We start from the raw sequence: 15,596 nt of genomic DNA, 5'->3' as shown, positions 1-15,596 counted from the left end.
GTAGGGCAGCTCCGGACTGTAGGGCAGCTCCGGACTGTAGGGCAGCTCCGGACTGTAGGGCAGCTCCGGACTGTAGGGCAGCTCCTGACTGTCGGACGTCTCTGGCAGCTCCTGACTGGCGGGCGTCTCTGGCAGCTCCTGACTGGCGGGCGTCTCTGGCAGCTCCTGACTGGCGGGCGTCTCTGGCAGCTCCTGACTGGCGGGCGTCTCTGGCAGCTCCTGACTGACGGGCGTCTCTGGCAGCTCCTGACTGAAGGGCGTCTCTGGCAGCTCCTGACTGGCGGGCGTCTCTGGCAACTCCTGACTGACGGACAGCTCTAGCGGCTCCTGACTGACGGACGGCTCTACTGGCTCGTGGCAGACGGGCGGCTCTAATGGCTCGTGGCAGACGGATGACTCAGACGGCGCTGGGCAGACAGATGGCTCAGACGGCGCTGGGCAGACAGATGGCTCAGACGGCGCTGGGCAGACAGATGGCTCAGCCGGCGCTGGGCAGACAGATGGCTCAGACGGCGCTGGGCAGACAGATGGCTCAGACGGAGCTGGGCAGACGGGCCGTTCAGGCACCGCTGGGCAGACGGCAGACTCTGGCCGGCTGAGACGCACTATAGGCCTGGTGCGTGGTACCGGAACTGGAGGTACCGGGCTGAGGGCACGCACCTCAGGGCGAGTGCGGGGAACAGGAACAGGACACACTGGACTCTCGTGGCGCACTCTAGGCCTGGTGCGTGGTACCGGAACTGGAGGTACCGGGCTGAGGGCACGCACCTCAGGGCGAGTGCGGGGAGAAGGAACAGTGCGCCCAGGGCTCTGGAGACGCACAGGAGGCTTGGTGCGTGGTGTAGGCACTGATGGTACTGGGCTGGGGTGGGAAGGTGGCGCCGGATATACCGGACCGTGAAGGAGGACACGCGCTCTTGAGCACCGAGCCTCTCCAACCTTACCAGGTTGAATGGTCCCCGTAGCCCTGCCAGTGCGGCGAGGTGGAATAGCCCGCACTGGGCTATGCAGGCGAACCGGGGACACCACCTGTAAGGCTGGTGCCATGTACGCCGGCCCGAGGAGACGTACTGGAGGCCAGATACGTTGGGCCGGCTTCATGGCATCCGGCTCGATGCCCAACCTAGCCCTCCCAGTGCGGCAAGGTGGAATAGCCCGCACTGGGTTAAGCACGCGTACTGGGGACACCGTGCGCTTTACCGCATAACACGGTGTCTGACCAGTACGACGCCCTCTCACTCCACGGCAAGCCCGGGGAGTTGGCTCAGGTATCCAACCCGGCTTCGCCACACTCCCCTTTAGCCCCCCCCCCCCCAAGAAATTTTTGGGTGAGCCTCTCGGGCTTCCGTGCTAGCCGCGTACCCTCATACCTTCGGTTCCTCTCTCCGGTTGCCTCTGCTCTCCTCGCTGCCTCCAGCTGTTCCCATGGGAGGCGATCCTTTCCAGCCAGGATCTCCTCCCATGTGTAGCAACCCTTGCCGTTCAAGACGTCTTCCCATGTCCATTCCTCTGTCTGTCTCTGCTGCTGTCGCTGCCCTTCTCCACTCCGCTTGGTCCTCTTGTGGTGGGTGTTTCTGTTAAGGCTGTCAATGTCGTTCTCCTCCTCAAACGAGGAGGAGCATGGATAGGACCAAGATGCGGAGAGGTAAGTGTTCATGATTTAATGAAACAACAAGAAAACACTTAAACCTACAAAATAACAAACGTGACTAACCTTAAACAGTCCTGTGTGGTCCAAACACTGACACAGGAAACAAACACCCACAAAACACCAGTGAAACCCTGGCTGCCTTTGTATGACTCTCAATTAGAGACAAACAATACACACCTGTCTCTAATTGAGAATCATACCAGGCCGAACACAAAACCCCACTAAGAAATACAAACATAGACAAACCCACCCAACTCACGCCCTGACCAACTAAAATGAATACAAAACAAAGGAAAACAGGTCAGGAACGTGACAGGTATGTTGATTAATAACCTGAACCAGATTACAGGCACTGGTTACAGTGAGCAGCTACATTTTGAGCGGACAGATTGATAAACAAAACAAGTCTATATTCAGGTCACCCAGAAAACAGACCTCTGTGTTAAAATCAACACACATTATCAAGTATTGCACACATATTATCCAGATAATGAATGTTAGCACTTGGTGGCCTATAGCAGCACCCCAAAAGAAGAGGCTTTAGATGAAGCAGGTGAACCTGCAACCACAACACTTCAACAGCGTTAAACATGAGATCCTCTAAGATGATCAGGAATATGTCTCTGAACAACACAGCAACACCTCCACCAGAAACATTCCTGCATTTTCTGTAGATGTCATATCCCTGTATTGCTACTGCTGTATCATCAAAGGAATAATCCTTAGTGAGTATCAGAGAATGGCAAATATATGAATGTTATCTGATGTTAGCAAGTTATTGATTTCATTAACCTTATTTCTAAGGCTACATATATTAATATTGGAATTTTTTTCTTCTTCCTGAGTAGCTTATCGGTGCATTCGGAAAGTATTCAGACCCCTCCCTTTCCAGATTTTGTTATGTTACAGCCTTGTTCTAAAATGAATTACATTTGAAAAATTCATCATCAATCTACACACAATACCCCATAATGACATCACAATACCCCATAATGACAAGTATTTAGATCCTTTGCTTTGAGACTCGAAATTGAGCTCAGTTACATCCTGTTTCCATTGATAATTCTTGAGATGTTTCTGTAACTTGATTGGAGTCCACTTGTAGTAAATTCAATTGATTGGACATGATTTGGAAAGGCACACACCTTTCTATATAAGGTCCCACAGTTGACAGTGCATGTCAGAGCAAAAACAAAGCCATGAGGTCGAGGGAATTGTCCGTAGAGCTCCGAGACAGGATTGGAACCACAAAGACTCTTCTTAGAGCTGGCCGCCCGGCCAAACTGAGCAATGAGGGGGAGAAGGGCCTTGGTCAGGGAGGTGACCAAGAACCCGGTCACTCTGACAGAGCTCTAGAGTTCCTCTGTGGAGATGGGAGAACCTTCCAGAAGGAGAACCATCTCTGCAGCACTCCACCAATCAGGCCTTTATGGTATATTGGCCAGATGGGAGCCACTCCTCAGTAAAAGGCACATGACAGCCCGCTTGGAGTTTGCCAAAAGGCACCTAAAGACTCTAAGACCATGAGAAACAAGATGCTCTGGTCTGATGAAACCAAGATTGAACTCTTTGGCCTGAATGCCAAGCTTCACGTCTGGAGGAAACCTGGCACCATCACTGCGGTGAAGCAAGGTGGTGGCAGCATCATGCTGTGGGGATGTTTTTTAGCGCCAGGGACCGGGATTGTCAGGATTGAGGGAAAGATGAACGGAGCAAAGTACAGAGAGATCCTTGATGAAAACCTGCTCCAGAGCGCTCAGGACCTCAGACTGTGGCGAAGGTTCACCTTCCAACAGGACAACGACCCTAAGCACACAGCCAAGACAACGCTTCGGGACAAGTCTCTGAATGTCCTTGAGTGGCCCAGCCAGAGCCCGGACTTGAACCCGATCGAACATCTCTGGAGAGACCTGGAAATAGCTGTGCAGCGACACTCCCCATCCAATCTGACAGATCTTGAGAGGATCTGCAGAGAAGAATGAGAGAAACTCCCCAAATACAGGTGTGCCAAGCTTGTAGCATCACACCCAAGAAGACTCGAGGCTGTAATCGCTGCCAAAAGTGCTTCAACCAAGTACTGAGTAAAGGGTCTGAATACTTATGTAAATGTACTATTTCCGCTATTATATTTTTTTTATACATTTTCAAAAATGTATAAAAAAACGTTTTTGCTTTGTCATTTTGGGGTATTGTGTGTGTAGATTGATGAGGGGGGAAAAACAATTTAATCCATTTTAGAGTAAGGATATAACGTGACAAAAAGTAAAGGGGCTTGAATACTTTCCTAATGCCCTGTATATACTGTATATGTTAGGGCAGGGATTGGGGACATTGTCCTGTGTAGTGTGTCGTCTTTCGGATGAGACATTTAACGGGTATCCTGACTCTCTGTGGTCAATAAAAGATGCCATGGCACTTCATCCCCCCTCCTCTCCCCTGTAACTATTCCCCAGGTTGTTGCTGTAAATAAGAATGTGTTCTCAGTCAACTTACCTGGTAAAGTAAACATTTTTTTATTTATTTATAACACACAAAGTATGACAAGAACATTATTTAGCTAATAGAGTCAGTCAATCAGGCTAATGAGTGTGTGTGTGTGTGTGTGTGTGTGTGTGTGTGTGTGTGTGTGTGTGTGTGTGTGTGTGTGTGTGTGTGTGTGTGTGTGTGTGTGTGTGTGTGTCTGTGTCTGTGTCTGTGTCTGTGTCTGTGTGTGTGTGTGTGTGATGTGGTGCAGAAGCTACTGACCCAGAAGCTAGATGGCAGACGAGCACACCGGGTTCCACTCCTAAAAACCATAAGAAGCGGCTCCAGTGGCCACGCCATCACCATCACTGGACAAATGAGCAGTGGAAAAACATCACCTGGAACATGACGGTGAGTTCAGTTTACTTGACCTGACCTGGTCAGTCTCCAGACCTCAACCCAATAGAACATAATGGGATCAGATGGAACGGGCTGTTGGCAGCAAGTCGTATATACATGTAGTTATTACCGTGCATGGTAATCCCTACATTGTAGCCTGTACATTTAATATATTCACTGATTATGTACTCTACCTTGGCAAATAATGGTGTAGTTCAGGTATGAATGTCTGTAACATTCTTTTTCAGTCAAGTCCAATACCAGGAGTATCATATTCCAGTCTTTGAATGATGCTGTGTCTTCATGTACAGTGGGGCAAAAAAGTATTTAGTCAGCCACCAATTGTGCAAGTTCTCCCACTTATAAAGATGAGAGAGGCCTGTAATTTTCATCATAGGTACACCTCAACTATGACAGACAAAATGAGAATTTTTTTCCCAGAAAATCACATTGTAGGATTTTTAATTATAATTTTTTTTAAATTATGGTGGAAAATAAGTATTTGGTCAATAACAAAAGTTTATCTCAATACTTTGTTATATACCCTTTGTTGGCAATGACAGAGGTCAAACGTTTTCTGTAAGTCTTCACAAGGTTTTCACACACTGTTGCTGGTATTTTGGCCCATTCCTCCATGCAGATCTCCTCTGTGTATTTTGTCACATGCGCCGAATACAACAGGTGTCGACCTTACCGTGAAATGCTTACTTACAAGTCCTTAACCAACAATGCAGTTCAAGAAAGAGTTTAGAAAATATTTACTAAATAAACTAAAGTGAGAAAATCAAAAAGTAACACAAGAAAATGAAATAACAATTTGTATTTATTGAACTTGGCAAGTCAGTTAAGAACAAATTCTTATTTACAATGACGGCCTACCGGGGAACAGTGGGTTAACTGCCTTGTTCAGGGGCAGATTGACAGATTTTCACCTTGTCAGCTCGGGGATTCGATCTAGCAACTTTCCGTTTACTGGCTCAACGCTCTAACCACTAGGCTACCTACCGCCCAAATAACGAGTCTATATACAGGGGGTACCGGTACCGAGTCAATGTGCGGGGGTACAGATTAGTTGAGGTCATTTGTAAAGTGATAGATAATAAACAGCGAGTAGCAGCAGCAGTGTAAAAACAAAAGGATTGGTGTAATATTCATCAAATGAGAGACTTAATTTCCACCAGTAGAGAATGTGAAACACTTTATTGAAAGAAGTTCATTATCCGGGTGTTATAAATACATGCATTATAAATACTATAATTGTAATATTATATTATAAATACAAGTTCAATCTGTACTTGAATGCACATCTGGTGTGCATTATAAAAACAGAGGAAGAAAGAGGAGGTGGCGAGAGAGAGGTGTAGAAGACAGAAAGGGAAAGAGGTAAGAACAGACGAGCAGGGAAGACAGCATATGATTAATGAATCACAGTGCTACCCTAATATTATCTCAGTTCATCACAATTACATAATAGTGTCTCTAGCGGTGTCTCCTAACCAGCCCTGGGCTCCCAGTCGGCCCAAAGGTTATCTTAAGAGCGGGTGAGGTGGCGATGACGGGACTGGGGGTTGGCATCCTCTCTCACATCAAAACATAGCTGCAGACGAGAGACAGATGGAGAGAGAGAGCATGTTCAAGCCTTCTGTTTATTTTATTCTAACACTGTTCGTCATCATAACCATCAGTAGGTGAAATGCTAAACTGACCTTGGATCATTAACTCTGGGACTACTGCATCTCTATCTGTATTTCAATGTAAAGCATCTCTTTAATAATACTTCCTGTATAATATAAACTGACCTGGGATCATTAACTCTGGGACTACTGCATCTCTATCTGTATTTCAATGTAAAGCATCTCTTTAATAATACTTCCTGTATAATATAAACTGACCTGGGATCATTAACTCTGGGACTACTGCATCTCTATCTGTATTTCAATGTAAAGCATCTCTTTAATAATACTTCCTGTATAATATAAACTGACCTGGGATCATTAACTCTGGGACTACTGCATCTCTATCTGTATTTCAATGTAAAGCATCTCTTTAATAATACTTCCTGTTGACCCGACCAAGTGACCTCTCACCTCTGATCATGCTGTGCCCTCTGTGTAGCCAGTTCAGATGCGGGAGGGGTTCACCGACACAGCTGATATAACCTAGAGGATTTAGGGAGAAGGGGAGAGATGGATAAAGTGAAGGAGAGAGACTGTTATTGAGAAAATAAGGTAGTTAAAGAGAAAGTGTTCAACAGGAATATGTGTGTGTGGCCTCACCTGGTGTCCACACTAAGTGTCTGCAGAGTACTTTATACTGAGAAACATGCATTGGGTCCTCTTCATCTGTAGACAGGCTTTCATAGCTCTTTTTATCTGAGGACAGAAAACCTCACAAGAAACAGACTTCATTATACACCGCACGGAATATGATGTTACTATTATCTCTGTCCTCACTTCTAGGGTTAGGAACTACACAGAGTACCTGCCCTGTACAGAATAGCCTTCCCTCTCACTTTGACAGTTGGGGCTGTTATACGTTCACCCTCCTCCATGGCTGTTAGCTAGCTACCTACAAACGCATTTGGAGTTTGTTTTTTACAGAGATAAATACATCAAGATAGCTAGCTAATATGAAGGTAGGTAGCTGGTGATATGTAATTAACTTAGCTAGCTTTCTTTCCACAAGTTTCCTGGGGAGGTTACTGGGGAAACGATTATGGGTGGTGTTGATAATTGGATATGGAGAAGGGCGAGCCGGTCAAGGATCGATTCAGACAAGGTGATAAATTGTATGACAAGCGACAGTTTAATTATGAGTAAAGATATCTGGTACGAGCGTATACGGTCTCGTTTCTTCGGCTCATAGAGAACCTCCAGAAAAAGCTCAGATAACAGAATGCATAGACATTTTATACAACACAGAAAGTAGGTTGAGTCTGGTAGATCTGGTTTTCTGGTTGGTCCTGATCAGGTTGTTGTCTTCTCAGATTGGTCCTGATGAGCTGGACGTCATCCTTCTGAGTCTTGCAACAAAAGTTCTTTGTTATCAAAATGTTCAGCTAAAACAGGAGATTTTGTGTGTGCGTAGTCAGCCCTCTGTCCTTGAGTATGTGTGTGTGTCTGCACCTTTTTCTTATCAGTGTTTCTGAATGTTCTGTGTCAGCCATCTGTCTCTGGGTGTGTGAGAAACCCTGCTTAGAAAGAAGTTAGTTATAACAATGTAATAGCAATATGCTTGTGTTATTTTAAATGGTATTTATTACAGTGGTAACAGGTACTCCCGGAGGAAGTAGCGAAGTACTGGGTTGGCCGGTGGTATTTTTAGTTTTAGAAGCTAGCCAACTGGGATAAGCAACAATGAGATATTCACTCGCTAGATGTTAAAATGTTACGGAGTTCGGGGACAACATGTGATGTTCGTGGTTGTACATACAACAAGACAAACACGTAATGATTGGTTTAAATTGGAGTGCTTCGACCATAAACCTAAAATTAAATCAGAATGTTCCTGTCAGTGATGGTAGTTTCCATCACCTCCCAAAATGACGACAAAGCGAAAAGAAATTGTCTCAAAAACTTAAACAAGCCACCCCCCAAAAAAAGTTGGTTTCACTTTGTTGATAAGACGCCAACGCAGGATAACCCATACGCCATAACCAACATAGCACAGTGATTACCCTACATTTTAGCCTATTGTTAAGAAAGATAATTGTTCCACTGATCAGACTAAATAAAGTATACTGAACAAAAATATAAACGCAACATGCAACAATTTCAACGATTTTACTGAGTTACAGTTATATATAAGGAAATCAGTCAATTGAAATAAATCCATTAGACCCTAACCTATGGATTTCACGACTGAGCAGGGGTGTAGGCATGGGTGGGCCTGGGAGGGCATAGGCCCACCCACTGGGGAGCCAGGCCCACCCAATCAGAATTAGTTTTTCCCCACAAAAGGGAAGACAAAAATACTCAGCCTTATTGTCAAAAGCAACACAGTCATAACATAGCCACCTGGTGCAGGCAGGCAGTCAATGGCTCAGTGTTCCATAACTGTTCACCTTCGCTTCCTTGGGCACAGGGACTATGGCGGTCTGCTTGAAATATGTAGGTATTACAGACTCGGTCAGGGAGAGGTTGAAAATGTTAGTGAAGACACTTAACAGTTGGTCCGCGCATGCTTTGAGTACACGTCCTGGTAATCCGTCTGGCCCAGCGGCTTTGTGAATGTTGACCTGTTTAAAGGTTTTGTTCACGTCGGATACCAAGAGCGTTATCACACAGTCATCCAGAACAGCTGGCACTCTTGTGCATGCTTCAGTGTTGCTTTCCTCGAAGCGAGCATAACAGGCATTTAGCTCGTCTGGTAGGCTTGTTTCACTGGGCAGATCGCGTCTGGGTTTCCCTTTGTAGTCCGTAATAGTTTTCAAGCCCTGCCACATCCGACAAGCATCAGAGCCGGTGTAGTACGATTCAATCTTAATCCTGTATTGATGCTTTGCTTGTTTGATGGTTCATCTGAGGGCCTAACGGGATTTCTTATAAGCGTCCGGATTAGTCTCCCGCTCCTTGAAAGCGGCAGCTCTGTAATCCGTAATCTGTAATGTTGCCTGTAATCCGATGGCTTCTGGTTGGGATATGTACTTACGGTCACTGTGGGGACGTCGTCGTCGATACACTTATTGATGAAGCCAATGACTGAGGTGGTGTACTCCTCAATGTCATTGGATGAATCCCGGAACATATTCCAGTCTGTGCTAGCAAGTTACACCATCTCTGTTAGGAGAAATTAGCCAAAATTCACTCAACTTATTGTGGGAAGCTTGTGGAAGGCTACCCGAAACGTTTGACCCAAGTTAAACAATTTAAAGGCAATGCTACCAAATACTAATTGAGTGTATGTAAACTTCTGACCCACTGGGAATGTGATGAAAGAAATGAAAGCTGAAATAAATATTTCTCTCTACTATTATTCTGACATTTCACATTCTTAAAATAAAGTGGGGATCCTAACTGACCTAAGACAGGGAATTTTTACTAGGATTAAATGTCAGGAATTGTGAAACTGAGTTTAAATGAATTTGGCTAAGGTGTATGTAAACTTCCGACTTCAACTGTATATACTGTATTTGCCATTGCCACTAGACCGTCGCTCATCCATATATTTTTATGTACATATTCTCATTCACCCCTTTTTAGATTTGTGTGTATTAGATAGTTGTTGGGGAATTGTTAGATTTTGTGGTAGATATTACTGCGCTGTCAGAACTAGAAGCACAAGCATTTTGCATCTGCTAACCATATGTATGTGACCAATAAAATGTCATTTGATTTGAGAATGAAGTCCCAAGCTGTTGCAGCTTTCAGAAGTCGTCTATGTTACAATGAGTTGTCTTTCAATTCAGTTCATACAATAAGTATTCTAATATATTATAACGTATTCCCCACATGTAGTTATCTATTTCCATTATCAATACTAGTCTGTACCTTGTAGTTTACGCTCCATCCACATAGAGGCGATGTGCTGTGGTTATGGGCTTGCAACCCGCTGAAATAAACAGGGAAAATGCGGAAGTGAAATTACAAAGGGGATTCGTTTTTTTGTGACCACTTTTCTTTCCTCGTGGAAGAAGCTACCAGCTGAATAGCTAACTAAATAGCTACCAGTCAACTTAAAATGTCTAAACAACAGTCGTTTCATGTGTTTTTAAATGAGCGCTTAACTGCGGCAGCTGTGGAGATTTTCGGGGAAGTTGAGAAAACGGTACTGAAACACCAGGAGGAGAATGATCGGCTACGGAGACTGCTGCAGGGGACACCAGAGATGAAACTACGTAGAATAGGTTAGTATGTAGATCTAATACCTAGCTAGCTACGGTTCTACTTAGTTAATTAACTGTTTTATCCATTTTTAAATAACTTTTTTTTTAAAATGTAACTAAGATTAGCCGGGCGTGATTCAAAAGTTATCTGTCAAGATAATACCGGAGGTAAAACTATGTAGAACGAGTATGAATGTACAGAAACTGAAAGGTGAATAATGTGGGGCCACAGGTGGCCTATCGAATCCCCAAGCCGACTATGTAAAAAATCTGTCCATGTGCACTTGAGCAAGTTACTTAACCCTCATGTCTCCCGTAATTGCTAGAGATAAGAGAGTCTGCTAAATGACTAACATTTCAAGTGTAATGTATTGTACTTTTGGAGTAATGTTTTACATTGTAAATAAGAATATAATATGTTTCTGAACACTTATACATTCATGTGCATGATACTATGATTATGGATAATCACGAATAAATAGTGAAAAATTAGATTAATGTGTGTAAGGAATATGGGATCAAATACTACACTTCTGACTACTGTAATACACTACGTTAATGTATCCAAACGCTTATGACTTCACATTGGGGTTTCGATACATACGGTTATTTGATTTCTAAATGGTAAAACAGATGTTATGAACATTTGATCTCAAATCCCAAATTCTGGAGTATAGAACCACATTTGTAAATGTTAGTTTCACTGTGTAAATAAATACATAGGGGAGTGTAAACCTCTGCTCCTCCTCTCCTTCCCTCCAGAATCCCTGCAGCTCTCTGTCTCTGAAGAGGAGGTTCCCCCTGAGCAGCAGCACTGTGAGCAGGAGTGGAGCCCCAGTCTGGGGCAGAAGGACCCAGAGACCACACAGATTAAAGAGGAACAGGAGGAAGTCAGGACCAGTCAGGAGGAAGAGCAGCTTCAAGGGCGCTTTGATACCGAAGACTCCATATTCACTCATTCCTGTGTGAAAAGTGAATGTGATCAGGAGGACCCATGTCAAGAAGCCGTACTAGCTGAATACCCAACTCTCAGTCCACTGAAAACATCTAAACTACAGTTGTTCTGTGTGTTTTTAAATGAATGTTTAACGGCATCTGCTGCTGTGGAGATTTTTGGTGCGGTTGAGGAAACTGTCGCTGAGTACCAGGAGGAGAATTATCTGCTACAGAGACTCCTGCGGATCACACCAGAGATAAAACTACGTAGAATAGGTTCGTATGTAGATCTAATACCTAGCTAGCTACTGTTCTACTTAGTTAATAAACTGTTTCATCCATGTTTAAAGAACAGTTTTTTTTTAATGTAGCTATGATTCACCGGGCGTAATTCAAAAGTTATCTGTCAGGAAAAGATGATTGAAATAGCTTATATAGCACAGCCTCTCTGACTCCAATGCATTTCATTAGAGATGGTGAGTACGTTTACGTTCACACTAGTAATTCAATATTACATTGATGATGGCAGTAGGCAGAGTACGGCTTCAGTCCTGTAGACCCCTGACTCTGCTCATCTTAGGATACGGTGACCAAAACATCTAGTTTTCTGAGAAATCTTTCACATTATTAGGACGTGTACGAGCTTTATTAAAATATCAAGTTTGGGAGCAGTAAAACTATTTATCTGTATTGCTCATTATTTTAGCTCCTGTTATTATTTAGGATCAATACCAGTAAAGACATTTTCAATTAAAAAATCATTGAGATCTATAATTCACATTTGTGATTCAAGTGTTCTATTTAATTCTGTAGTATATAAATAACCTCTGCTCCTCCTCTCCTTCCCTTCAGACTCCCTGCAACTCTCTGACTCTGAAGAGGAGGTTCCCTCTGAGCAGCAGCACTGTGAGCAGGAGTGGAGTCCCAGTCTGGGGCAGGAGGACCCAGAGACCACACAGATTAAAGAGGAACAGGAGGAAGTCAGGACCAGTCAGGAGGAAGAGCAGCTTCAAGGGCGCTTTGATACCGAAGACTCCATATCCACTCCTTCCTGTGTGAAAAGTGAATGTGATCAGGAGGAATCAGTTCAGTCCTTGACTCTTCCCCAAACCCGGACTGTGGAGAACAGAGAGAGAGACTCTAACCCAGTGGATGTCAAACCTTTTGGCACTGTGACGCACATTAAGGATCTCTACATTCCCTGTGATGCTCCAGATAATCAAAACAATGCCTCCAGCCACAGTTCAGCTGTAAGCAGCTACACAGTGGGACTTGACAGCAGTCCACCATTGGATCCCAGTCCACCATTGGAGAAACACTGTTCCGAACCCAGCACCACAGCTAGAAAAACTCACCACTGCCGTGACTGTGGTGAAACATTTGCTCTGAAAGCTGACCTGCAGAGACATGTGACTCTCTTCAGTAAGAGACCCAGTGAATGTAGTTCCTGCCAAAACCGCTACAAGTCCACCTGTAAACTGAAGGCCCATGTCCGACTCTGTCACAGTTGGAAACCCTGCACCTGCCCTGTTTGTGGAAAGACCTTCAAACACAAAAGAGTTCTGTCCAGGCACATGAGGATTCACACAGGAGAGAAACCATTCACTTGTGGTGACTGTGGGAAAAGCTTCAATCGCAAGGATACCTTAACTAAGCACAAATTGACTCACACCAGAGAGAAACCATTTAGCTGTGGCAACTGAGGGAAAAACTTAAATCAGAAACAACATGGCTGCTTAGTCTGTGATAAAATATTAATTCAGAAGACTAATCTGCTAATATGTGAAAAACATCCACAAAGAAAGTAAAAGAGGACACAGAGAGGGGACTAAGAGAGTATTGAGATACACCTGTGGACCAACTCTAGCTGGTCCTCCTGATCCTGCTCAGTCCAATGTCACAGTAATGATATAATGGGGCTATTGTCTGAACCTAACAGGTAATGTTGCTACTCTTTGTGTATGAAATGGACAATCTGTAGTTCAGACAACCACCACTTTTTAGGTGAACAACTGAGGGATGATGTTGGAGAGTTGCGGCCCGTATTTATTCATTGTTGAACTTTTTTTTAAATTAATTGAGGGATTATGTTCCCAAGTATTCCCATGTGTAAATAGATTTACAGTATCAGTCAAAAGTTTGGATATGCCTACTCATTCAAGGGTTTTTCTTTATTTTGACAATTTTCTACATTATAGAATAATAGTGAAAACAAACTATGAAGTAACATATGGAATCATGTAATAACCAAAAGTGTTAAATCAAAATATATGTAATATTTGAGATTCTTCAAATTAGCCACACATTTTTTGTATCCTGGGGATTAGTGATTGGACAAGAGGGAAGATTTGTAACCAGTGGAGTAGTGATTGGTTAATGGGGATGTTTTGTAACCAGGGGAGTAGTGATTGGATAATGGGGATATTTTGTAACCAGGGGAGTAGTGATTGGATAATGGGGATGGTTTGTAACCAGGGGAGTAGTGATTGGATAATGGGGATGTTTTGTAACCAGGGGAGTAGTGATTGGATAATGGGGATGTTTTGTAACCAGGGGAGTAGTGATTGGATAATGGGGATGTTTTGTAACTAGGGGAGTAGTGATTGGATAATGGGGATGTTTTGTAACCAGGGGAGTAGTGATTGGATAAGGGGGTATTCCTGTATTGTGTGAATCAGATTTAACTGGTTGAGGGAGGAGTTTACAAGCGAGGCTGGACTGTATATAAGTCATTGTTGGCAGGTTATTTTTCTTTGTCTGCAGACGGCCTGTTTTTAGAACCTCTCTCTGGGGCCTTTTTGATAAATATTCTGCTGTATTTTGTTGTTAACTTTTTCTTAATTCCAAGACATCAGTTAGAGGTAAGCTTCTGCTTTTTACCCACACGTGCAGGGTCATATAATTAGTGTTTTTCTTTAGGAACAGGATTGTGTTTCCTGGAGGTGGAGAGCTAGAGAATCCATAGGATGTGTAGACTGATTATAAAGGGCTTTGCTTAAATAAATACTGTCTGTGCATTTCCTCTGGAGGGGCCACCGACCCAAATAGACCAGAGGGTTTCCTCTTTGTTACTGTGTTGGGTCCATGCTTTGGGCTGTGTATGAAAATGTCTCCGCATGACAAGGTGAGTATACCTCTTTCGGCTCGTGGGACACTAGGTCCCAGTACAGTGAGGAACTCCTGGTCCACAGGTGAAGGGTTTGGGGCGCACTAAGGTATTAAAAACTAAAGTATTTATTTAATAATAAGTTGCAGAGCTGATAAATTATACTGTTATTGCCCTAGGAGATCCTGATGAACTTAGACCCCTGAGCTGACGTCCCCCTGAGTGGTTGTTAATAGTAAACGTTTCAGAGCTGGTATTTAAGATACTTAAAGATAAGATAAGTCAATACATTATTTTTAGACAGCTTTAAAAAATGACTTTCTTGCTCTTTCTCTAGAATCTACACCCACCTCTACTAGTGCCCAGTATAATCCAATCTCGTGGTTATATGCAAATACAAGAGGCTGTGTCTTACCCAATCATAATTATTAAAATATCCTCTACTGAACCTTGGGACAAGCAAAATGAGAGGTCCACCAAAGTCCTTGTCTTTTCCCTGACCGCCCAACAACATATATATGAATATTGGCCCAGAGTAACTTATACATGAATATTTCATGGCCCAGAGTGACTTGTACATGAATATTTCATGGCCCAGAGTGACTTGTACATGAATATTTCATGGCCCAGAGTGACTTATACATGAATATTTCATGGCCCAGAGTGACTTGTACATGAATATTTCATGGCCCAGAGTGACTTGTACATGAATATTTCATGGCCCAGAGTGACTTGTACATGAATATTTCATGGCCCAGAGTGACTTATACATGAATATTTCATGGCCCAGAGTGACTTATACATGAATATTTCATGGCCCAGAGTAACTTATACATGAATATTTCATGGCCCAGAGTGACTTATACATGAATATTTCATGGCCCAGAGTGACTTATACATGAATATTTCATGGCCCAGAGTAACTTATACATGAATATTTCATGGCCCAGAGTAACTTATACATGAATATTTCATGGCCCAGAGTAACTTATACATGAATATTTCATGGCCCAGAGTGACTTATACATGAATATTTCATGGCCCAGAGTGACTTATACATGAATATTTCATGGCCCAGAGTGACTTATACATGAATATTTCATGGCCCAGAGTAACTTATACATGAATATTTCATGGCCCAGAGTAACTTATACATGAATATTTCATGGCCCAGAGTGACTTATACACAAATGTTTCATGGCCCAGAGTTCCACTCT

At 43.4% G+C, this 15,596-nt stretch overlaps 1 protein-coding gene across 1 annotated transcript; it reads left to right on the top strand.

The window, feature by feature from the left end:
* The first annotated feature begins 10,058 nt into the window (after nucleotides 1–10,058).
* LOC129835765 (zinc finger protein 629-like) lies at nucleotides 10,059–14,322 on the top strand. Its single transcript, XM_055901542.1, has 3 exons — nucleotides 10,059–10,358; nucleotides 11,100–11,549; nucleotides 12,126–14,322. The coding sequence occupies exons 1-3, from the start codon at nucleotides 10,193–10,195 to the stop codon at nucleotides 12,974–12,976; spliced, it is 1,467 nt and encodes a 488-aa protein (XP_055757517.1). The 5' UTR covers nucleotides 10,059–10,192; the 3' UTR covers nucleotides 12,977–14,322.
* Nucleotides 14,323–15,596: the final 1,274 nt, after the last annotated feature.

The sequence above is a fragment of the Salvelinus fontinalis genome, chromosome 36 (assembly GCF_029448725.1).
Source record: "Salvelinus fontinalis isolate EN_2023a chromosome 36, ASM2944872v1, whole genome shotgun sequence".
Classification (NCBI taxonomy): Eukaryota; Metazoa; Chordata; class Actinopteri; order Salmoniformes; family Salmonidae; genus Salvelinus; species Salvelinus fontinalis.
Note: the sequence above shows the minus strand (reverse complement) of the source record. Positions and strands in the feature narration are given on the sequence as shown.